Consider the following 27,076-nt stretch of genomic DNA (forward strand, 5'->3'; position numbering starts at 1 on the left):
GCATCTATTTCCATAATAATGTTTTTCAGAAACCAGGCTGTTCTCCTGAATTTTCAGCTAGATACTGTCCCTGCCAAAATTATAGCACTGAAATTTAAATAAATTTAATCCATAACTATTGCATTAAGTATATTTGTATCCCATACACACAGCAACAGTACTCTCTTACTGTTATACTCTGCAGAGTAGAAGTAGACAACCATACTTTTGATTAAAAATACAAAACCATTTATCAAATTGATTTCTTAATCACAAAAAAAAAAAAAAAAAAAAAAAAAAAGATGAATTTTCTGAGATGGCTCTTCACATGATCTTCATGAGTAACAATACAGCAGTTTATTGGAAAACAGTTAAACAAAGTACTTATTTTGCAATATTAACATTTTTCTCAGGTCTCCCACTTAGCAGATTCCGTTTTCTGACTTAAGATGCCAGAAGTGTTTTTTGGAATATTTTGAAACCTTTTCATTAAAACATTAAGAAGAGATTATGAAAATGAAATCTGAGATCATAGAAAATGGCAATACAAAATTAAAATCTCCCCATCTGTCTCTTTCATTGTTTGATAAATTCATAATGCAAAATAGCTCTGTTGGGTTGAAGCATGTATATATATATAAAAATATGTATATGTGCATAAATGGGTATACGTATGTATTATGGTGTACATATATGTATAAAAACTGGGACTGATGTCCATTGGCTCACATTACATGAACAGACCCTCAGAATCAGCAGTAATACATAATCTTTTTTTCAAAGGAACTTGATGCTTGATCAACAGTTGCACATAGATTTTTTTTCCTCAGCTTTCAGTATGAAAACCTATTTATTCATCCATGTTAAATGAGATGTTTAACACTGGATAGGAAAATGCATCTGATCTCAAGGTAGGTAGATGAAATGTAGATACATGATGCTGGAAGTGCATTCCATAACAGATAAATATAGAATAAGAAGCAAATTTCATTTACTGAGAATGTACTAACTTCTGTAAGAGAAAAGCTGGACAGTATTTGGTCAATAGTTATAGCCAGATTACTAACATTAAAAATGAATGTGATATAGACAGTGGCAGAAATAAATATTTTTATCTATTTGAAATTAGTCTGATGCTTACAGAAAAAAAAAAAAAATACAGAATTTCATATAGATTAACGCAATATCACATCACTTCTTGTAATAAAAGGTATAGACTTTAATTTAACTTGTTCCTAGATAGTGTTTGAATATTAATGTTTTCTCAAAGTATGTCACAGACATCATTATCTTTATGACCATTCTCAAGGCAGGTAAACAGGGCACAGAAAGATTAGTTGCCAGAATCAGTCACCCAGTGGCTATATGGTAGTAAAAGCTCCCTATGTCTGCACTCTTCTCACTGAACAGTGCTCTTCCCTTAGAAGATCTCTTAGTTACATACACATCAGTTTTAAAAATAAAAGCAAGTCTGATATGTAAACATGGGGAAAAAAACAAAACAAAACAAAACAAAAACATATTTTCCTCAAAATAGGAACGGGAATATACACAAAAGATAGGCTGGAGCAATGAATCTATCACCCATGAAATGCAGTAATGTTTTGGTGTGAATTCCTTTTTTTATATTATTATTATTAAGAAGGCGGCATTAGAAGAGGCAGCTACAAGACATTTTTTTTCCTAGAATGTCAGTCTACAGTATTTGTTCTGCTTCACAGGATGTTATGATAACACCAGGATGATGTCTGCCCTGTTTGTCTCAGAAAGCAGTGAGGAGTGGAAGCTTTTTAATTACATCAGTCTTTGTAAAATTAGAACATTTTACAAGATTTAAAGAAAATAAAAGGAGAAAGGAGAGAAATACAGTGGATAGGGTTTGTGTGGGATCAGAAGCAGTGGCGTGGATAAGATGCAAAACTAAGTCTGTGACCAGTTTTGATTGTCACAATTCCCATGACAATCTTTCTCCCGTAATACTGCCCAGAGTTCTAATTTTATATATATATATATATATATATACACATATATATATATAGCTAAAATTCTCCCTCCAGTTTCAGTTGGCTGGGACATTTTTCCTTCCTTCTGATGTGACCTGCATGCAGAGTTAAAATGAGCAGTGTTAAGCAGCTGCTCCATTTAATTCAAGGCAGGTTGCCATTGACAGATCATATTGTATTACACTAAGGGCTATTGAACTGAGAATCAGGGGTGAATAGCTGGAGTGAGTATCTAACCCAAGTGAATCAACAGCAAAACTTCTTTTTGTATCAGTTAGGGTAGGATTTGATAACTTTGACATTGCTATAGACTTTCAGCAAGTCACTGAACATTTCTATTTCCCTTTCTTGCCTTTTCTACTTTATCCCTCTTTTACGAAAACTGCTCCTTACATTATGACAGCCAAGTCAGTCCTGATCTCAAACAACCATCAGGCTACTACCGGGTGGTGCATATTATACTCAATTACCAAGCCCACAGAAATGGTTAACGTCATATGTAGTTGCATACCATGACCCAGTGCATATCTTGTCAGAGCTGTAATTCCTCAGGGTTCTCAGTCCTGCTCTGGATCTGCAAAAAGGCAGACATGGTAGCAAGTTCCTACCAGTGGTTGCCTGAAGATCTCAAGAGAAGACCCTATCAGAAACAAAATGGTCCAGAAAAAGAATTGATCCATAAGAGGCTTGTACTGCCAGAAGAACTGGGACAGAGCTCCGTTTGGCTGCACCTGCCAAATGGAGAATGTCCTCTTTCTAAAGACTTTGCTTTTTAGCCAGAGAGCAAGCAGCATACCAAGAGGCAAACCATGCAGGATGCAGCTGGATGATATAGCAAAATGGACAGCAGGCTGCTGAACACATGAGACTGCAAAGAAAAACATGAAGACAAAGGCTAGTCCCCACAGTCATTAGGCTACGGAAAAGGGCAAGCTACACAAGCAGAAAATGGGCATATTTAGACCCTTATGCAGCTTTTATTATAGGTAGTAGAATCCTATTTCAGGGAACTGTAATCACCATTGAAATAAGCATGTAATCACAGAGGGACATGGATAACTTGAGTGCTTGCCACTCCTTAAAATAATCTTATTTTTTTCCCCAGTAAAAAATAAATAAAAATATCAGGAATGCAAAGCTGAGTTACCTGAGCTGACAATAAGTGCCAAAGGGTTGTAAAACAAGACAGGCTTCAAATTATCCATTTCACAAATGATAAGGAGTTCTACATTTACTGAACCTCAGGCATAAATGGAAGAGCAAGTCACAATCTCTTAATTCCTGATATCAGCAGAACAGTTTCAGTGACCGTCTTGAGTTGAGAATGAGCAGAATATATATATATATATAAAACCTAGTAGAAAAAGACAGGTGGTGAATGGAGCAGCACCATTTCATTTGATTTGAAGTCCAACAAACAGATTTCCAATTTCTTTTTCCCCTTTCAGGCTTCCATTGCAGTTACTTCTGAAATTGACAGCCTAAAAAGTACATTCTGAATTAGTTTAGATTGCTAATGTTATGCTTTATTTCTTACTCTTTGATTTTCCTCTTCACTTTTTAGCCATAAACCCTTATCCCAGACTAAAATGTTTTAACTTCATATAAGGACGATATAAGCATCCTTCAGCCTCACTATATTAACCTATTTTAAAGTATCTTGTATTTGCCTGCTTGTATTTGATATTTATTCCTATTTACCTCATCTGTATTCCTATTTACCATATCTGTCTGGTATTTTTCTCCCTCAGTGTAAACCTGGTTGGTTATTTGTAAATTAATTTGGTTAAAATACACATCATAAAATATCAAAAGCTATGTTGATAGATATGGTACTAACGTAATTAATCAAGGAAAAATTTAAGCAAGTAAGATGGCATCACCAAAGATGAGCTTCAAAATCATCACCTACACAATAAATAAGTAAAAATAAATAAATAATAATAATAAAGTGGAATTTTCCAAGATACTATTTCAGCTATACTAAATATATAATAATAGTCTCTGGTGCTGAAAACCTCATTTGATGTATGGAAGGTGGTTGAAGGCACATTCTTTCCCTTAGGCTATTATTTGAAGAAAAGCTAGAATAAAAAAGAACTTTCTTGCTTCCTGGTGTGCAAGTGAGCTCAGAATTACCCCAAGCATGGTATTTTGTCTTCCTTAGACACAAAGTTCACTGTACAGCTCTGTGAGAAATTAATTGCTATGCAGAAAAACATCAGTAATGACAGCCATGTATAATATTCCATGTGGAATCTCAAATGGTGCTTAGGAGTTCATTTTATCTCTTGATCAGAGAGGGGTCTGTTTTTTGAATAGAAATTACAGGTGGAACTTATCTAAACCAAAATTACCCAGAATGGTTGAAGCACTGTGTTTGCTTGTATGTAACATCATTCTAGAGAGTTCTCTGCCATGGGGGACATGTGAAGGTGGAGAGTTCTAGGCGTGATTACAGGAGGGCACGGCCAGATTTGTATAGTCCCTTACACAGATTCAATATAACTCCAAAATATTTGCCATTCTTCACCTGGAGCTGCTCAAAATTTGAAAATGGGATGGTTTGTTTTTCAGCTACCCCAAATATTAAGACAACTTAGTACAATGCCAACTCAGCCATTCATAGAGAAAGCAGTTAGACTCCTTAGCAACTCCTACAGCATGTGAATCTAAAATTACAGCATCCCAAATGTTCCTGTTGCTTGTATCTGTATTTTCCTTCAGTTAATTCCAGAGGTAAAGAAGAGGTTTAAAATTTCATCCCAGTGTTTTTGGCTCAGCTCCACCTAGAGCTGTGAAAAACTTAATATTAAGGACGGCAAGCTCATTCAGGAAAGAACAGCAGTGCAAATTAATCTTTGTTTGGCTTGTGCCTTGCTTGTGTACCAGGAATCCATGTTATTTAATTTGCACATTTGGTCTTTCAAAAATCCTAGACTTCTTTCTCAAAATTTTTTTGAAATTTTTAAAATTAATTTGGCGACATTTTTGTAGTAAAGCTTCAAGGAAAAAGTAACTATTTTCACACTTCTCTCAATGATCAACAAAAGCCCAGAAGCATTAATCTACTGTAAGTAGATCACAGAAAAATAAATAAATAAATAAATAAAATTATCAAGCAGTGATTAAATCATGCATATTCCTATGCTACAAACTAGCTTTTTTCGGTCTACTTTTGACAGAAGATATCACAAGAAAAGCAAAGATCGATATCCCTTTTTCCTACCACTTTGGTCTGAATGAGTCATCTCCTTTCCCAAATTCCTCATTCATCTAATATAACATTCTTGTCCATTTATAGAGCTCTCTCATGAAAACTTTAGTACAACTAACATTCTCATAGGGATATGCCAAAATCACCCTCAAATTGCTGCCTACATTTAAGTGTTGCCATCATGTTCACTGAAAACTGGTTTCATAGACACTTCTCGATTGAAGCATTTTGTTGAAATAATACTTGTAGCAACTGGCTCTCAAAGTCTGCTAAAATGTATTGATTATAATATAATAAATCTGAAATCTTCAAAGCAGTGAGCTTTATTATCCTCAGATTTTATCAGTCTGGAAAAACTATGTTAAGTCCTAACAATATAACATTATAAAAATTAAGCTGGAATCAGTGCAGTTCTAGATAGGAATACAGAAACTGTTCCTTTGTACATCACTGTGCCTAGGTATTAGGGGTCTAAGAGCCACACATGGATCATGTTCACAAGTCTAAATAATAATAGGCCTGACTGAAAGCTGTAGGTCATTATGGCTTGGCTACCTGTATAAACTTCCCAGCCTGACACTTCATCACTGTTCTTATTGGCAAATTATGCATTAAGAAACCTCCATAAAAAGTGAATATTTCAATAGTTCTTACAATATGGAGAAGAATTTGACAAAAAAATAAATAAAGCCTTGGAACAATGCAGCTAACAAAGCAGCCTAGTATCCACGGCTGCTGCAGTTAAGTTTGCACAGAGTCAAGGCAATATAGGCCTGCAGTAGGAAACAATCTATGTGTGAGGCAAATTTTACAGTTTGCTTGTTGCCTGTCTCCAGTTTCCCTTTTTCATTAAATATAGCCTTTAAAAGACTTCAGAAAGCTATCCTGCTTTTATTAAAACATATTTTACAAGGTGCGTGTATGTACTTATGAATACAATACACTTCTGCATTCAACAACACTGAACAACCCATCAGTCTTTGCATTGAAAAAAGAAAAAACACAACAGGCCTCAGGTAGACTTTTTCTGGATTTAACAGGCAACTATTTTGAGGAATTACATTTATGTGAACACAGTGAACGTGCATGTCAAAGAGGATAGATTAGCATCATTATTTTCAATAATGCATAACTGCACCTTCAGCTTTACCCACTTTTCCCAAGCAGTTTGCATGGTGCTTTTTATTTCACAGATGCATCACCCTCTGCTATTTGTATCCTGATGCTCATTGAGCAGAGATATCTACTTGGGATATTTAATATAGAAAATAAAACATACAAATATAATGCTGTGTGGAAAAAAAAAAAAAAATCTTAAATGTGCATTATCAAGTTATTTCCTTATTAATTTGATTCCATAAATTTCCCACCAATTATGATAAACATGAAATATACTTTTTAGTATGGAACAGTAGTCCAGGAGTGTTCAGAACTCACTTTTTCACAAGAACTGTTTTAATTTTTGCCTTGAAAACTCTATACAATTCTTTAGCAGAGTCTATTTGAAAGAGTGCTAGAGTGAAAAACCTATATTTAATATGGAAACGTGAAATAGGAGAAAAAAGAAACAGCATTTTCTAACAGCACAGTTCTGTTTTGTCCAGAAAACAAAAACAAGCAAACAAAAAAAAAAGCTAATTATTGAGAAAATCTCAGTGGGAGAGTTTACCAATGTAATTCTTAATTCCAGGTGTTTGGGACAAAACAGTCTTCTCCTAGCTTTCATGGAATTAATCAAACTACCTAAAATGTCTCATTTAGTAAGGATTTAGTAAGGATTTTCCATTTACAACTGTCTAGAAATGACACATTGTCTGGAAATGACAAGCATCTGAGGAGTTGTGGCATGTCATTCTTACAGCACACAATGGTATATTCCAATCCACTGCTGTTAATCACTATATCTTTTCTTTTTTGATAGACCATCAAGTAGTAACCTATAAATATGTAAGGCAGATTTTAAGAACATACTACAGTTATTCCATCTACATGATTTATTTGGGAACATTTTAATGTCTGCCTGCAAGAATCTTGCAAGCCCTCCACGTTAAAATTCTGCTTACAGAGTGTTAATGGACAGGTATTAAAACATTAAAATAATTAAGTCATTGATACAATTCAGTGGAGTCAAAAGGCTTCCTTAAATTGCGTTATAATTTAGAGCAGGAACTTCATTAATCAGAAACAAATGAATGTAAGTTCCATCAAAGAGAATGTTATGGTGGGAACAGTAATTTATTGTGACAGATCCTTATTCTCTGCTAGACACTTTGCCTAAATAAAATGTTATCACTGTACTTGAGCAGCAGCAAAAGAAATAATACAGGAATACTTGGCAGCAACCTATTTGACACAGAAATTCACAGGTCTATTCCCAGATGGTCAGGATCCCTGCACTATGTTCAGGATTCATACATTCAACTTCAAATACAAGTACAAATTTGAAGTTAAATCAGCAGGGCAGGGACTTGTCATTATTCACAAAAGCTAGCTTTTCATCTGATACCAAAAAAAAACTTATATTTTGAGAGCCAAAGGTAATTGCAAAAGGCTGGTTGGGCATTTTGCATTTGTGGCCAATATTCACTACATTCCTTTCACTTACTGAAATAATAAATCACATTTATCAGGTTTATGAACATTCAAACATACAAAAAGAAAAGATCAAGAACATATCAAATCTTAACTATGTTTAGTAATATTTGATTAAGGAGCAACACATGTAAAAATTAGATGAAGTTTCTACAAGTGAAATAGAATTTAACCTTTATGTTAATAATTTAAATAATTTAATGTGAAGAATAATTACTACTGGAATTTCATAAGCAAGTCTAAAATGATGGCTGTCTCAGTGGTCATAAACCTTAATGAGCACTTTGTAGCAAAGTTCAAATCAAATCTAGGAGCTGACACAGATTAATTTTTTTATTATTTTTTTTGCCACAGATCAAGATAGCAGGTAGAATCTAAATCTTTGGAGAGTAATTCCTCTTAAATAAACATAAGCTCTGAATTGCTGTTACATACAACTACTCCCTTATAATATCTCCATTTACATCTTTCTTTCCCTTCCTTCTCAAGAAAAGAGGATATGCTGTAGGGCTTTAGTTATCTATTAACAGTACCTATGACATGTTCCAAAATCATACATTTTCAAAATCATAGAATGGTAATAATATTACTACATCAATCAAGTTGAAAGGTAGATCTCTCTGCTTGGGAAATCTGATGTTCCAGCAAATCAAACTTGTAACAGCTATTTTATTTTATTTTTTTTTTGAGGGGGGAGAGATGTTTCTTTCATTTTTTATTATTTTGAACAGTTGACTTGCCTAGTTTGCAAATGTGTGTTATAAATTATTTGTCTCTACAATACTTTTTCTTATATTTCACATTCTGAATTTTTTTTTGACTTGCCCATGACTACTGCTCTATTACGTTAAATTGCTTATGATTCTTGCATATGATGCTTTCTTTCAAAACCAGTGATCTTGTTCAGAAATAGCTGCTTTACTTCACACTTGAATCTGGCATATATGTCAATGCTTTGCATCCCCTCATTCTCAGCATGGCACCAGAGCCTATACAGCTCACGGACCATACAATTTGCAATAGGTTGAGGAGCTTAGGCAAACATTCAGTTCTAATGTAAGATCTTTAAATTCCCCATGTTTTGAAGTACAATTAAATCTACAGAAGACAGATCACAAGAGAAACTCTGTGTGTATGTATATCTCAAATATCCCTCAAAGGTGCAAGATGGGTTAACCCAGTATTTTGTTCAGTACAACGTTTATTATGAGAAAAACAGAAGTAAAATGGCAGGAAGGAATAGGAAGATTAAAAGGGAAAGGAAGAGGCAAAGGAAGAAGGAAAAAGAGCTAATAATGTGGTTAAAAATATCTGACTCATGCCCTCATTCTTAACTGTAGTCTAGCAATACCAGTTTTAAAAATAAATTTAGCAATAAAGCTCTTTGAAGTTTACTAAACACCAAAATAAACCGTAAGCAAACTGAGAAGATGGAATTGAAATACACAGCCAGGGGTTAAAAAAGAATAGTAAACATAATCTGCATCATCTATTGCCCAACAATTTACAGGTAAATATCCACCTACATAACCATTTTATTTGGAAGATATATTTTTTCCCCTTCTAATTTTCAAAAAGATATCACAGAATATTTTTCCCTAAGATGTTTTAGAAAACATTCTTTTTTTCTTCATCTCTGCACAGCAACAGCTATCACACTTGAGGGAAAAAACACCTCACTGGTGGCTAAAACAGTCACTTATTTCATAATGCAGTTAAACACTGCTTGTACTGAATACAGGAATAAAAGCAAGCCCTAATCCTCCAGAGATTTATTCCTTGTTTTTAAGTATATTTTAAGAATATGTGAGCCATCCTAATTAAGTCATTAGGATTATCCACTTTAAGGTTATAGAGACTATACTGTACATTAAATATTAGAAACCTACATAAGTTTTTCCATGTTTAAGTATTATGTTATTTTGCACCTATTAAACATGATGTATATATATATCTTAAAAGAATTCAGTATATAGCAAAAGGTAATTTTCTGTCTGTGACTGTCCATTCAGACCTGATACCACATGCAAACATGTAGAAACAAACATACATTTATTTATTTATTAGCTCTTTCATGAGGATGCAGTAAACTAAGCAGTAAACTAAGAATGAGCAAAAAATGCAACCCATCCTCCACAACTTCTTTTGTTAGTTTCAGCCTCTGGATGCATTTTAGAAGGCATTGTAGCTCATCTTTACCTGGGACTGCATTTGTACTTTATTTTTAAACAGATAGCATGATAGGACTTTATTCACTGAAATAAGAACATGGATAACAACAGTCCATAAAGGAAAAGTGAAAAATAATTTCATTCCTTTTTGGATAGGCATTTTCATGCCAGGTTCTCAGAATAACTTTGTTATCACCATCATGTATTTTGTATAAACTAGACTGGTATAAGCCTCTACAGTAAGGAGAAGAAAACTGTCATTGCCACAGTTAATAAACTACCCATATTTTAGAAACTCTACATTATATCTTAATATTTTATCAGTGCCATCGTAAGTACAGTATTCACATATCACCTGAGCTCACTGCCCTTAGTGCTGTAAACCCATCACTGAACTTGCTATCAGAAGCACATTTAACATCATCTGATTATCCAAACTGAACATCTGGACATTTACCTCTCTTTTGTACAATCCTCAGAAGCAGAGAAGATTAGATTGTTCTACAGACACTGAACAATAACTTACAGATTGCAGTGGGACTCCTGATTCAGTAAAATCCTCGCCCATAAGTGACATACAACAAAGAAATGTCATGCCAATGAGGCAAAAACTGATGCAGTCATCTCTTCTGGTGCCATGTTTTGGTTTCCTTCCTGAAGTAGTTATTAACCAGAACAAAAGTTAATGTCTGTTAGTTTTTAGACATGAGGCATAAGAGGCATAGATAACAGATAGCATGTTCCTATAAATAAAATAGTCTGATTCAAGAGGCAATTAGATAATTCATCTTCACTGTTGTATTTACAGTAGTAGCTTTCTCTGTATGGCTCAAAAGCTTCTTTTTCTGCCACTTCATAGGAGGGTAATTTTGACTTTAGAGTTCTCTTGTTTTTTCCTGACTAGGTACACTCCCACTTGTTAATACTGGAGTTGTTACCACACTTTGAGTGAGGAAGATGTTTTTTGGAAAGGATAAAGATTTTTTTTAATTCTTTGTTACTGATTCTGCTTTAAAAGTAAAACTTGGCTGCCTAATATGATGTCTCTTCCTGTGTGCCCTGAGTTCACTCGCCTGTGGCACATTCTTGCAATGTATTGCAGAGTCAGAACTTCTCTGGGCAGTAAACAGGCCATTCTCAGCAAAGATAAAAAAATATATTCCATATATACATATATACATATATACATATATACATATATACATATATACATATATACAGAGAAGGACTTAGCTACACAGGTTCACATAGCCCAGGTATCATCTATCTGAACTGGGGAAGGAGAGGCTGAATAGAGTTTTTGGCAGACAAGTTATTTTGACTAATTGTTTAGAAAAAGACACAAAATGTTACCTTTCTTGTTCAATGGGTGAAGAGGAACCTCAACCAGAATCACAGCAGGTAGAGCTCTGGAAGGACTTTCTCTTCTCCAGTTTATTCCCTGGAATAATGATTAATATTATGAGTAATGAATTCCATATTTATCCCATTCTCCTACAGTGTCCACCATTTTTGATAACTGATTTCATGAGCAATCACATTTGCTCTTTATTTGACCTATGTCCACAACACCTCTGTTTGGGAGCTGCTGAAACTTCTAAAAAGCACCATTACAACCTCTCCATGTACACCCTCCAGCTTCATAGCAGAAGGTCCCAAAACAGAGCTGTGAACCAAAGCCACAATAGGAACATTACTGGCTTATGTTTTTTTCAGTGAACTTATTTACAGTTAGCAGCTGTAACACATCTGTGTGCCCAAACATTGACACCAAACAATTTTTATGCTAAGGAAGAATAAGCAGTGGAATAGCCAGGATGCTCCAGTGAAGGGAGGAAAAAATAATAATAATAACTAAAAAAAAAAAAAAAAAAAAAAAAAAAAAAAAAAAAAAGGACTGGTCCTAGATTACAATAGTTTTATTCCTTGTGCAGCTACTGAAGACAGAAGACTTAATAACATTTTATTTTAATAGTTGCTTGTAATTCCAGATATTAACACATATGGGATAACATAGAATAAAGCATAAAACTAGTGTAAGGAGTAATGTAAGGAGACAGAAAATGGATGCCAGCAAATTACCAATAGTATGGGTAGGATGACAGCCAATATAGAATCAGAGAACAGTGTAGATTGGAAGGAACCTTAAAGATCATCTAGTTCCAACACCTTTACCATGGGCAGGGACCACCTGCCAGCAGAAAGAGACCATCAGGGTCACCAGATCAGGTGGGATCCACCAAGATGATCCCCCTGGCATGACAGGTCTTTCTGCAGACAAAAACAGAAGCTCAGAGTGTGGTGCTGCTTTAGTGCAGGAATTCCCTTGCTCAACCAGGCTCAGCAAAGAAGGGGTAAGCCCCCAAAACATGACTCAGTGCATTGCCCATTGGTAGATGCCCAGTTCTTGGCCCTGGACAGGCCACCCCAGGTATTGGAAGCCCTTTCTCCTCCTCACCGACCCGTTCCCATTTCCAGCCCCTACATCTCCCCACACCAGCCAGCTGCATGCTGGTGAGAGGGCCACCTCCTTGTGAAAATCCTCTAGCTTTCTGTGAAGAGCTCCTTGACCCTGAGTCAGAAGAATGTTTTCCAGCCCCTGGAAGACTTCTGTAGCTTTTCTTCCAACCCTCTTCTGTGCTCCTACCGGCTCCATCAGAAGCTGACAGCAAAGCTGCTGCAGTGTTCCTGTAATAGCTTTTCCAATGCCATGTGAAGGATCCAGACCACTACTGACTTCTTGCTACTCCTCTTTCATACATACAATATCACACTGAGGCACAGACTGACTCTCAGGCCGCTCTGAATGATGCTTTGTGAGACAGGATCTCCTGTCCTGAGGAGCATGCATTCCTGGCTCTCAGGTGTGGTACTGTGGATGCCTCTTCAAACACAGCAGCTGCACTGTGACTATTTAAACTAATGATCCTGATCGTTTTGCAGCAGTAACCTGTCCTGCTTGGTCCTTGTACAACCTGCAAAACTAATACAGATTTTATGGTTGTCATCCACATCTTTAATAAAATGATTGCCTTGCTCTCTGCTTCCATTTTATTGTCCCATCAGGAAGCATATTGACCTTCATCTCAAGGTGCTGGAGTTGGTAAGGAGACCTCTCACAAAGCCAGAGATAGCTAATGTGGCCTGTTAACCCTCGGTTACATCACTAGTTTAGAGCATTTACTGATCTCTTTGGTAGAACTGTTTCCACATTGACTTGTACTCTGTTAAGCTTCATGGTGCTGCCAAGGCATCAAGTTAAAACTACATGAACCTGGCCTGGACCCATGTGGATGCTTTGACCAGCCCCAGTCTCTCATGGCAAAGACCAGGAGTTTTTCTAGCAAGACTGACTTTCCATGCTAAAAGCCATTAATTACAGTGTTTAGCCAACACAGCTGTAGAAAATCAAATTATTCTTCCCACCATTTGATATGGGTTTGTGGCTTTCCTTTCTCAAACCCTCACAGTGATTTCGTAACCCCCCAGTCACTTGGGATTTTCCAAGTTTTCAAGATATTCTAAATCTCACCATTCACAACTCAGCCAGCTTTCCAGCTAAATCCCTTGGGAGCCCCAGGCTGAGGCTTCCCAGCATGTCGATTCAAAAATATTCAGTGTTATCAGACATCCTGCCTGCACCCTCCTCAGTGCAAAACAACAGTTTCTCCAAGAACACCCAGCCAGGCTGGAGCAATACATGGATGAACACTGCCAGATTTGCAAAGAAAAGCTTCCCAGAAAGGTGCATGCAACCTTCAACTCTATGTTCCATTTTTTTGATTCACTGTTCTTTAAATTAATGTAAAATAATGAAAAACTCTTATATTCTGAAGGGAATGTGAAGAGAACAGAATGGCACTGACACAAATGCCATGCTACTTCACTCAAAATAGGAAGGGGCTCCTGGTATAAGAACTCATAGCTAGAAAAGACCAGATTTGTGAGATAATGATCTCAAGTATAAAGATGAAACATTACAACCAGATACTAGGAGGCTACTGCACCTCAGTTTACCTTGGTACTAGCATTCTTACAAGGAAAGCTTTCGTTAATCCGTAATTCCTGCTCTTTTATTGCTACCTGCTGGTTAGAACAGCTCATCACACTACTCTGTTCTTATGCTACTTGTTACCATTTTCCCTGGCTAAACTCAAAGTCTCAATGTTCATTTTAAAGTAGAAGTAATCCCTTCACATTAAGAATTTCTGAAAAATCCTAATGCCTCAGGGAATTTTATGCTATCAGATTCAGAGACACAAGCTTTTTTTTTGAGAAACAGGATGAAGCCTGAAATGCATTGCTTCATCATCTTCAAAATGGAGCATGAAATTAATTTCTGACATCAAGCATTTCTTGTATTAACTCTAAGATACAAAGAATAAGGTAGAAGCAGGAAAAGCAAAAAAAAGTAAAGATGAAACACTGATGATGGCAAGAAGAAAGTGCAAGACAGCAATTTGGAAAGCTTAAATTTACAAGATAACCCTGAAAAGACATCTACTACCCTCATAGAAATAAAATCAAATCATTGCCTTTTTATGATATTTCCCCCTTTTTTATCCTCCTGGACATGACCAAGGGAGACAGGCTTTCTTGTCAGCCTGGGCAAAAACATCCATTACTAACTATATGCTGGTTCTAGCTCTACCACTACTCTGCCCTTCAGTTCTAACCTGAAAGCCATTAGGAACACAATTAAACTGCATTAGTTAACTCTGCAGACAGAGCCACAACTGTCACATTTCCAAATGAAGACAATATGAGATAAAGGGAAGCAGCATGACTTGCTTTGAAACAAGTATGTATGTATTTAGAGCAAAGAAAGGGAAGAAAGATGTGACTGAACACTGCCTGGGAGTGTATACAGAAAATGAGTCAATGAAGAGACAAGGTCAGGGAGTATGGATTGGCAAACATCATTTCCACCTTCTTTGAAAAGCAAACTTTTCAGAATAAAAAAGGACTAGAAATAATGATTACATTATACACAAATATTTCAGATATTCTTCGGACAAGTCTGGCTCTTAAGCATTGTAAAATTTTCCCTCAAGCCACAGAAAAGAGTGCCATGTACACCTCTCTTCCAGTTCCATTTCTCTCCATTAGTATGGGAGAGATAACCTATAACAGAAGCAATAACATTATACTGGTGATGCTTAAGGAAATAGTTGTGAGACTTTCCAGTAGCAGTGTGACAAGCACCTTCTTTAACATTTAGGTTTTCTATATTTTTAGAATATCTTTGATTTATATTCCATTTACTTGTTAATGGCCTAGAAATATAACATATATGTATATTATATAATGCTGTACATATAGTATCTAACACTGTATTACAGTACTTTTATTTTTTTAAGCCTTTCTTTGAATTTCTTATTTTAATCTCGTGTCTAGGGACCAAGAAAGCTGATGTGCCTTTCTTGGTAGTAATGTACCAAGAAACTGCCTGGATCCAAAGTAATGAAAAGCATTCTTCTACAATCTAATTTAAGTAGGTATGATAGCACATGCATATTTTAAGGCAATAAAAAATTAGTAACAGAGATAATCAGCTGCTTCTGCCATGACAATAGCTTCCTTATTTACAGTTTTAATAATGAACCGTGAAGGAATGATACTTTTATTTCTACAACACCAAATAAAATTCCCTGAAGAACTAATCCTATAAAACAATAATTGCTTGTTCAAGTTAGAAATTTAGATTCTCAATACTTCTAAAGAAAGTCAATCACTTGGAAGTTAAGCGTGGTCATAAGAGACTGAACTGGGAATGAACTACGTCAGCTCCATTACTTGTTAATATATGTGCAGAATTGTGCCTCAGATTATGATGCATCTGTTTTCCAATAACATCCTGTTTTCACAGTAGAGCTTTGTTGAAAAAGAAATTAATTATATGGTAGATTTTGATATTTCACAATTTGATTTTGTCCCCATAAGCTTAAACCACTTGTCAGCATAACTGACAGGGAAGTTATAGGAGGAATTGTTAACAAAACCTGGCTAGTTCTCTCGTATTTGGAGTGAAGTAGGAGGCTGTATCCAGTTCATATGATGTTGTGGACAGTACAAAACAATTGCTATTTGTAACTGGTTTTGACAGGAAGAATTTCAAGCATCAAAATGTGAATTTTTGCAATAAGCATGCAAAATTGGTTCTGGATAATTTCTCATCAACAGATGCATTGGTTGTAAATGAAGAGCTTACTATACCACTAATTTGATTTTAAGAAATTCTGGAAAACTGAGGCAGTTCCAAAGAACTGGAGGAGTGCTATCTTTAAAAGGTGTAGGAATATTAATAAGCAATGAATACCAGTTGGTGTCTCACAGAAATATGTCCAATAAGACAATGGTGACTTCTGTTAAGTATTATTGAACAAAGAATTACAAAACGAGTCTTACTGATTTGATTGCTAATATCCAATTTGTTGACATGCAGATTTCCACAAGCCACTTGATTTAACACAAGATAAATCTTTATTTAAAAATTAATGTTATAGATTTAACAGAATATCTATTAAAATTGATTGGATACTAACTCACTGACAGATTTTAAGAACCTATTAATGGGAAGATATTGATGAATGAAAACATTTCAAGCATGACCTTACAGGCTATATCTGAACCATGTGAACTGTGTTTACACTGAAACGTGCATATTGCACAGTTAACACAAGTTCATCCACCCCAATTCCTCCGTATTTTTTTTTTTTCTTATTACAGGATCCCACTCCATCCCTTTATCTATCTCACATAACTCTGTGCCTCAATCCCAGATCCTTTTTTGCATACATATTCCAAATCATGTTGCTTTCTGCTATTGTGTTCAGTGAAACTTTTTATTGGCTCTCTACAGAGAAAGGCTTAGAAGAAGAAGGCAGTGATATGAGCAACCCTAAATCCATCTTCAGCAATGGAGGAAGTTACAGCCATCCTCAATTCACTTTGATGTCAAATTAGTCTACAGCAGCTGCAAAGTCTCCTTTTTTAGAAGGTACTATGCTGGAGAAAGTATGTTACAAGTTATTGCCGAGACCATATTAATCTTCAGATATGGGATAAGAAAAAGAGAATGAAAATGTTCTCTGCATAAAGAATATCCCTCCCAAAACGTGTACTGTAATCTGATACTTTTCTTGCAGCAGGAACACTCTTGCTACAAGGCATTTGTTCGAGTGCACATCACTCCCAGTTTTCATGCATCACTAGGTGATCAGTTTGAAAATGAGGTAATTATCACCATAATTCTGAATGATAAATATTCCTAAGTGGTATGTACCACAGATACCTTACAAGCCCTCAGCAAGTCTGCATGACACCATCTAGTTCTGTAGTCATTTTAGATTAAATTCATATTTCCTTCAATGTCCATCTCTGAGGTCCTCTACCTATGTCAACAACAAGAGGATTAGCCCATTATATAGAACAACTCGAATCACAGAATTTGGTTTATCAAAAATCTAGACTATTTGAAGAGGACACGTGAGCATTCTCTTCTCATCAATGACAGCTGTGTGTACCATGAATAATGGCATCTATTTCCTAATAAGGATTTTGAATCGCTAATTAAGAATAAACCACTACAGGATTTCTTTGTGGTTTAAGTGTGGATCTGGGAGATGCTACATGTTTCTCCAATTGCCTATGGTCCATGTCTCTCATTTTCCCACTCACCTTCAATCTCAACACCGTGACATATCCAACAAGTATACTGATGTACCTAGCAGGAGATATTTAGCATATCAGGAGATGTCTAGCTTATCTCCTCTCTACCTAGTTGTCTGGTTAAATCCCTTTCCTAGGAATTCACAAGGACGTGAACTTCATAGAAGTGTCTAACAGAACCTAGTTGCAACCTGGCTTGGATGAAAAAATAAAAAGGGAGACTCAAAACATGACCCAAAAACTTGAAAATAGTTTTCACAATTCAAGAGTTAAGAGATGCAAGCTAATCAGTTGAATGACTGGAGGTTGAGAGGTGTATATAGGAACTTCTGCATGGAGAAAATACTTGACAGGGAGAGGAGAGAGAAACAAAATTTGTTCTCTTGGCTAATAGCCCTCTTCCACAAAATAAAGTGAAACAGAAGTTGAGCATGTCTGTCCCTGGCTTGTTTCCTGCCTCTAATATTAGCAGACTTAACATGCCATCTCTGTGAGACAGTTCTTAGCCCTCTGAAGCTTAGGGCATCAGAATGGCTAAAGCTAGGAAAAAAGGCAGTGCAAAATATGTAATGGAAAAAAAAAAAGAAAAAAGAAAAAAAAAAAAAAGTCACACCAGAAAACTGGAGTAGTTACCCTGGGATTTATTTAATTTTTTCAGACATCTGCAGAGAATAAAGACACATAGGGTGAGGGGCCTGGAGAACATGTCTTACGAGGAGTGGCTGAGGGAGCTGGGCTTGTTCAGCCTGGAGAAAAGGAGGCTCAGGGGTGACCTTATCGCTCTCTACAGGTACCTCAAGGGAGGCTGTAGCGAGGTGGGGGTTGGTCTGTTCTCCCACGTGCCTGGTGACAGGACAAGGGGGAATGGGCTTAAGTTGCGCCAGGGGAGTTTTAGGTTGGATGTTAGGAAGAACTTCTTTACCGAAAGGGTTGTTAGACACTGGAACGGGCTGCCCAGGGAAGTGGTGGAGTCACCATCCCTGGAGGTCTTTAAAAGACGTTTAGATGTAGAGCTTAGGGATATGGTTTAGTGGGGACTGTTAGTGTTAGGTCAGAGGTTGGACTTGATGATCTTGAGGTCTCTTCCAACCTAGAAATTCTGTGATTCTGTGATATCTTTGGATTTGAATTATTCCTCATATTGTTTTAGTTGCTGATAACACAAATACTAGATGAAAACAGAAACAGGCTCTAAACATTATATTTTTATTTTCTGCCTCAACTGCGTTTAGTGTTAAAGGTATTATTCTATTATGGCAACCTAGAAATATTCTTTTATAATAAAAGCTTTATTAGAATGGGATCATTTTCTGATACTCAAGTTCATAGTGAATTGATGTTTCCATTAGAAATCCCACTTTTCCATGGTCCCTGCAACACTTCTAATTGTGTCGAGCCATGACACATGAGCTCCAGAAAGCTCTCAGAAAAAATCAGGGTTTCTTTTTCTTTTTCCTTTAATTTTATGTTGTTAGCCATAAATAACTGAAATCTGAGAAGTCATTTTTGAATGCCAAGGTTTAAGAAAATATCAGTTAGACATAGTCTCAGTGGCTGTTCTGCCAGAACAGAATAATTAAATAAGGGAAAAAAAAAAAAAAAAAAAAAAAAAGTGAAATCTAAAGACAAGGAAAAAATAGAAGTGTGAACAAGAATGCTTATGAATAAAAAAGACTAAAAATCATCTTCTATAGTAACTCAGACGTGATTAAGATATATCCACTGAACTTGTATGAAATTCATTATATTATCTTCTTTTTATTGCTTTATCAGATTAATATTTCCAAATTTTACCCTTTCTCTTAAAAAATAAATTAATTAATTAATTAAATTTTAAAAAAAGCATGGGAATAAACAAATACAATTTCTTCTAAGCTGTGTTGTTACACTTAGTGAAACAAACACCCATCTTGTACTTATGAATATTTACAATTCAAAGGGTCTAACCTAGTAGCGGCTGTAATTTACCATAGTATTGAAAGCAGTATACATCCACAGCAGCTATATAAAAGACAGAGAGTTTATATCTGTAAGACAAACTATCCTGACCGAACTTCATCTTCTTTATGGTAGCTGCATTTTCTAAGGTCTAAGGTTCATTATGACTTTTAAGATCTAGGAAGAAAAAAACAGTTTACTACTTTACTTGAGAGTAGTGAAAAAAATAAGACGGATGATCCCAAAAGCTCCTTGCAAAGAGTGTTGCCTTGATAAGAGTCAGGAAGGAAAGTTGTACATAATCCTAGATCCTAGAGGAAGCTTGCAAATACTTAAATGCAACAGCGTCTACAGAGCAGGTATCTACTGTGATGAGACATTTTGGAGAAGAAACAGCCACAAAGAAAACCCCAACTGAAGGCTGTGGGATAAGACAGGTTCAAATACATCAAGTTTATTAACAGCATGTGTCTTCATCAAGTTTGTACATTGGAAGAATGAGGGACCCTTAACCTAGCTGCACTAAGTCTCCCAGTAATCAAATCTGGCTCTGACTTGGTCTGACAACATCTAAGAGCAATTCTAGAGCTCAGATTAGATGGAGCTGGCATCTAAAACTGAAGCTGACTGAAGTGATGAGGTAGAATGTTTTTTTGTTTTGTTTTTTTTTTGTTTGTTTGTTTGTTTGTTTGTTTTTTAAGCAGAGCAGAAGAAAAAAGTAGCACACATTCCTGTTGCCTGCCTAATATCATCCTCCAGTGTATGACAGCTATCATTACCATGCTGCTGACAAATTACACTTCCTAGAACAGAAGGTCCTTCCCTTTTTGGAAGAGCATTTGACAAAGGAAGCCAAACCCTTGGAGCCAGAATGGCCACTTCACAACAATCAGTTTTCCCATCAAACACCAGGCTGTGTCAGCTGCACTGGGGATCACCTGCAGCCTGATGGCTCTCAGTTAGCATTTGCCTTTGTGTGATTCTGTCCATCATTTGGTTGTCTTAACCAAACCCATTGTTTAATGAGCTTTTTTCAAATCCACCTTGCTGTGAAAATATCGATGCATATCAAAAGACATTTGTGAATCATACCAGGGCTTATTTTCTCTCCTTATGTCACAGAAAGAAAAAGAAAAAGAAAAAGAAAAAAAAAAAAAAGTTTATTTTAAACACTGGGATGACAAATGTGAAAGGCTACTTTATGTTTTCCTTGTTTGCTTCTCTAAGTTTTGGGAGGTCTTCTTTAGGGGATATACAATAATAAATTCAGTAGCCATTGTGACAGAGGAATGTGGCTGTTGTTGCTGCTGTTCTAAATTTCAGTTTATCTTCAAAAGGATTCTGCAAATGGTTCTTTGTATTTTTTTTTCAAAGTGTAAAAGAATTCAGTGGCAATCACTCCAGTTGAGTAATCAGTGAGAAGAGATTAGCTCTGACTTCAAAAACAAAAGTTTGGTGAAAACACTGCCAGAATATTACTTTTTACCATTTTTATTTCACAAGGAGACAAAAAAGGTCCTACTGTTGGGATGAAAGCCACTAAATAAACAAATCTCTTTTGCCTTAATGCACTTAATTGCCTCTCTATTAGGTAACAAAGGATATTTTCTAGGTGTATTTGAATGAGTCACCCATACCTTCATCAGGCCAAAAGACAATATAAAAATCACCACTATTTATCATGCTAATTATGTTTGAATGCTAGACAGACCACATGGCTAATGATAAACTAAATATCCATATGAGAAGTAAAATCAAAACCCTGAGCACTTGTGGTCATTAAGAGCTGCTTTGTGGATAGAGAAGAAGCTAAATTACACTCTGCTTCCCCGAAGTTTTCCTGCAGTTTCAGCTGAATTCATTTGTTAGTCAGCCAAGCACAAAGCACATGCTTAAATACAAGCAGATGAGTAGACCTGTGATCACCTACATCTCTAATGCTATGTACATCTTTCCATATCAGGATACTTCTCCCTTTGGAAAAATTGCCCTATTACTTCATTAATGTATTGGTTAGCATTTCCACAGCGACTGACTGATGCTGAGCAGAATACCCCTCTAAGCGTGATGTGATGTAAAGCAAGTCTCCAATCTAACAAGGAAACATCTCTCATTGAGTATCACGATAAACCTGTCTGTGCTTATACTGAATAACAGTATTGCTCTTTTAACATCTGCTGTGAAAGAAAGACAAATGCAAAGTCTGTTTACACACAAGAATTTCTGTAGTGTCATAGAAAATAATAAATTAGATACCTGTGGTCAGCAGAGTTTATAGAAAATACACATGCATTTTGCCAGTAATGCAATATAGAAATAAAGCATAGAAAAAGAGTACTTTTAGAGTCATTTTTTATTTTCTCCCATATACACAGATGCACTTTGTTTTCCTTACCTCAATTTTTCCAGGTTGGGAGGAGAGGGAGAGAGGGAGAAGCATGATTTACAAACTGAAAAGCTAGATAAATGCCCCTAAAGGAAAAGGTCACCAGTAATAAATGCACAGGCAACAAACCAGGCATTATGCAATTCTTCCTCAGAATACTTTTCAATTTCAGAGATCTTTAGAGCAAGAATTTCTTAAGATGGAGAGGGCATCCTTGTCCTAAATAGACCTTAATAGCTTTTTCTTCCACAAATGTGCCCAGTCATTTTTAAATGTATGTCATAGTTTAGAATCCACAATGCCTGCTGGCAAATAATTACCTCTCCATGTAGTAGGAACTGCATATTACCTTATTCTAATTTTATTTGAACCTTACTATCTGCTAGTGTCAACTGATAATAATAGGTGCCTGTACTGGAAGAGAAAGAACAATCATTTCCCATTGCTGCAGATTTTATAAGCCTTCATCATATCACTTCAATCATTTCTTTCTGAGCCCGAGGCACACCAGTTTATTTAAGTAATCCTCAAACGGAAATCATTTAACATCTTTAACCATTCTTGTTTCCCTTCTCTGTAACGTTCTAATTTATTTTTTTCTTCAAATAGGACAATGAATACTATACTTGTTTATGAAAACAAGGGGAATGTAGATTAATATTATAACTTCTTTTTTTTTTTTTTTTTTTTTTTTTTTTTTAATTTGCTCCTAGCATTTAATCTAAAAATTTTAGGCTAAAGTGATTTTTCTTCTTTTAGCTCCAATGTGAAGAAATCAGATAATATCTGATTTTTAGACATTAGTGTAGACAGCATAAGAACCAGTGATGAAGGTAAGCTAGTGGAAGTACAGGTTTCCACAGAAGGTGGTTTACTGCACTAGCTTTGATTCTTGTCCAGAGCACCTAAGACATTTGCTATCACTTCTAAAGGAGCCTGAGTATGAAGACATACCATACATATTGAACCAATGCAATGTACATGTTAGACCATGATCATTTTAGGTAGTATTCCTCCTAAGTGTTTTTTATGCATTCTTTCTTCCACATTTCATTTACTCAAGACTCATTTACTCAATTACTCAAACTAAATAGAGTGGGAAAGACAATAAAATGAAATAGATGCAACAGTTACTGAACAGGGTAATGCAAATACAAAAATCCTTTGACACACTTAAATGCATGTTCTATGTACTTAAATTAAAGAAACAATGGAATTAATGTTATGAGGCATACACATGGAAAAAATGCAGCCATTTCCTCAAATGAAAGCGGAAATATTTCTGACTGGGCCAGACCGTAAAACTGGGGGAAGACATGGTCTCACTTTGGCCTGATGATTCCAATGAGAGAGTCAAATAATTCCTCTGGAAACAATAAGGTGGCCAAGTACTGATGAACAACCTGTTGCTGTGCACCACGGTTCACCTGCTCAGGTGTACACTAGAGGCCACTGAGACCTGTAACATACTTAGTGTTAGAAAGGAAGTGATAACTCCCCATTAAACAGAGAAGAGTCATGGAATGAAAGTAAATATCTTCAGTGATCACTGCAGCCTACTGAGTCAGCTAATGTTAGCAGAAGAACTTTGGTTCAGATATATCTTGCTGGGAGGCAAAAGGATATTTTTATGTTGCGGTCTACTTTTCAGCTTTCTAGACAGAAGCAGCAGCGAAATCTGTGTTTGGCAAACTAGTGAACCCCCAGACACTGTATGACACGACTTTAGATATTTAATCATCATTCACAAATCTCTCTCCCCAGCACAATGGCAGCAGTGAAGGTTTTTCAAAAAGCTGACAGAATATCAGCACCCATCAACAATTCACCTGTACAGTTGGGTTTAATGGATTAACATGCAGCTGTATAAGAACATCAGTTATCCCCACTAAAATTTACAACAGAACAAAACCTACATTCAGATTCTCGGCAATGGTAATGGACAAGCAAGAAATCCTTGCATAAAAGTACATGGCTAAAATATACATCAAAACAAACACCCTTAGAGATGAATAAACTACTAATTGGTTAAAATATATAGGCTATAAATGCAGAACTGAAACATTTTCCTATTCTTACGAAGAAGCAAAAAGCAGTGCAAATCAGCAGCACATTTTGTTGTTTAATGTGCCAGTCGTGAACACAGTGACCAGACGCATAAATAAGCATGGAAACCGAGGAATACATTTGTACATTTCAATACAAACTGGAAACAATGACAGGGCCACCAGTTCATAACAGCTAATAATTACCTATCTAGAGATTAAGCAGTTAAAATGGGAATTTGAAAATCTGCCTGTTAAAATGCAAACCAGAGAGTAGAAGCAGATAAAGTCTTGGCCCCAGAAAAAAAAAAAAAAAATCAGTTATAAAATAAAGAAACAAATCAATAGTTACTTAGAATTAGGTCTAGGTTTCACCTTACTGCTATGAAGGTTTCACCTTACTGTTATGAAGGTATTTTTTTTTACAAGACAAAATCACCTCTTGGAGCAATGCAAAAATACTGCTATCCAGTGGAGGAATACCAGCTAGACTTTATCAACCTACACGGACATCTGCCCTTTTGTGCCATGCCTACCAAAGTGGTATAACAAAAATTTTGTTGCCAAGATCACACTTCAGTACACTAAAATTCTGTTGGTGACAACTGCTTTCTGCTGCAGAGGTTCATGCACACAGCAAGAAAAAAACTGTGCCTTGAGAACACCTAAAGGCAAGGGAAATGATGTGCAGCAGAATTCAATTGTCTGCTCAGGTCGTACCCTCTGCAGCACAGTCGGGATTGAACTTCAACCTACTTCATGCCAGGGCAGTAGCAGAACCAGAATACCATCTCATCTATCAAATACTGTATTAAATGAAAGTCCAGCAGATTATCTCAGCTAAGAATTTAAATAATACATGGTTTGCCTAATGTGTTGAAGTGAAAATGTCAAAATACATAGATTCTGCTTAAAAATGCTGTTACATGGTTAACTGTATCACAGGTTATAATTAATATAATTCAGTAAGAGTAACACACTACTGACTGGTCATTTGGGACTTTTATCTTTCTTTTGTTAAATAAAGAAAGGGATTGTGGAATGTAATGAGAGACAAGAATGTAGTGAGTGTAGTGAGAGAAAGGAAAAAGAGTATCGGAAATTCTTCACCTGTTCAAAAACAAACCCACCAAACATTAAGTGATTTATGAGAGTTGCAGAAGAGAGTTCATATTCAACATCTTTAAAACAAAAACATCCTTAGAGAGAGCTATTACTTGGACAGCTGTAACTTTTATTATTTTTTTATTTTATCTTGGTTTGGAGAAAGTATTGTGGTCTATTGGTTGCTGATAGGTCATATTTCCACAGGAAAATCTTCAATTTATTACCAACTTTTTTTCACTGATTACACCACCAACAACCTGGCAAAAATACAAAAAGACACACACACACACACCCAAAAAAAAATAAAAAAAAAAATACTAACTAAACAGATAAACAAAAAACACACTTCTAAGTTTCATCTGCAAAAATGTATATTGAGTGTCATATTATTGAAAAAGAAGTCTACTGTGAAATCACAGACCCTGGAAAGTTAACAGCAAGACTAAAAAATACTTTTTTATTATTATTATTGTCAGGCTTTCGCTTAGGAATTCAGTGAACTAACACTCAAAGGAAAATGCATTATTCCTGTGGGTAAGTTTCTTTTTCATTTGCAATTCCAGCTGCAAGGTACTTTTTCTAAAACTTTCCCCAGCATATATCAATTTGCTTTGTTATACACTTGTACACTGATAAGCAGTATAAACCCAGTGTAAGGTTTGCAATGCTCTGGGTGTTACCACAACATCAGCAATCAACAATTGAGAGGACCCTGAGCCTTCAAACTCTAAGTCAGGACCCAAACTGTGCTCAACAATTAGAGCCCAGACCCAGTGCCCTGCTTCAGGCCTGTGCTCCTAAAAAAAGGCACAAATCTCAGCATTGAGCCCAGTCAAACCAGAGAGGACCCCTTCTTACTCAAATTCAATCAACAGTGCATCACAGCCCAATATATATATATTTCATCCGACATATTTAATATTGAAAGAGCCAGCATACCATCCTTTTCAAAGTCAGTGTCAGGCAGTGTCAGGAATCAAAACTGCAAAGAAATACCAAAAGGCTTAAAAGACTATTTGCAGTCTTTTTCCATCTACTTCTCTAGCAGCGTTGCTACTGATAGTGTAAAATGTAGTTTCAGAAGCTCATAAAGCTGTCTACTAGTTAGCAAACAGAAAACAACCTTTAGCCCTGGCCCTAAAACGGGAGCAGTATTTGGTATTCACTGATTATGTTAGATTAAAGTAGAGCATGGCAAAAAAAGGTAGCATATATATTTCCAATCCACCAAATGAACTATTCTTTCCATCCATCTGTTAAATTATTATCTAACATTAGTGATTTGCAATTGTATTAGCCATAGAACACTATGTCCAATGAACAGGTTGCAATTACTTTTCATGTAAGGTTTAAGATTAGTTTCTGAGGGAAAAATTATATTTCAAAGCTTTTATGCCATAATTCTCTTCCCAATTCTGCCAAGGGGAAAGTACTTACAAACCTTTTAATACATTTTTAATAAATTTCTTTTCCATATGTAAAAATATTTCATTGGGAATTGGAAACATTTAGGAGCTAATTACAGAGAGCAAAGATAGCATATTTTTCAGCCCAATGGTTTTCAGATGATCAACAAAAGAGCAAAATAAGAGTTTCAATAAAACTCAGCAAGGCAAGAAACTAAATAACATGGGTGAAAAAGGCTTGAAATGTCAATCTGTTTTGTTATGAGTTTTCCAATCCAGCCCTTCTGTGATAAGTGGATTATAATGAGAATCAAGACTATGCCAAGTCTTTGAAAAACTTGTTGAATATGTGGTTTACCTTTTGAGGCAGTACCAACTATTATATGAAAGAGAAGCCTCTGGAGAAAGGGCACTGCACAGTCACATAAGCATCTCACTAAATCCTTTATATGCCTATATACATACACATTTATAAATATGGTAGTCAGTGCTTTCCAAAACAAAGTTATTAAATTTGTACCTAATCAGTGCTCTGTGTCCCTTTGGCATTAGTCCATACAG

General features: G+C 35.9%; 1 protein-coding gene across 3 annotated transcripts in view; it reads right to left on the reverse strand.

Annotated features, from left to right (window-relative positions):
* The window catches only part of LOC118167734, a 296,070-nt gene that overhangs the window by 108,061 nt on the left and 160,933 nt on the right, over window positions 1-27,076 (reverse strand). For all 3 annotated transcript variants that reach the window (XM_035327497.1, XM_035327496.1, XM_035327495.1), the window contains exons 4-5: window positions 11,316-11,403; window positions 10,489-10,625 (exon numbers count right to left, since the gene is read on the reverse strand). In XM_035327497.1, the coding sequence (XP_035183388.1) occupies window positions 10,489-10,625; window positions 11,316-11,403 (225 nt within the window). The remainder of the gene's footprint in view (window positions 1-10,488; window positions 10,626-11,315; window positions 11,404-27,076) is intronic.

This window comes from Oxyura jamaicensis, chromosome 5, assembly GCF_011077185.1.
Source record: "Oxyura jamaicensis isolate SHBP4307 breed ruddy duck chromosome 5, BPBGC_Ojam_1.0, whole genome shotgun sequence".
NCBI lineage: Eukaryota > Metazoa > Chordata > Aves > Anseriformes > Anatidae > Oxyura > Oxyura jamaicensis.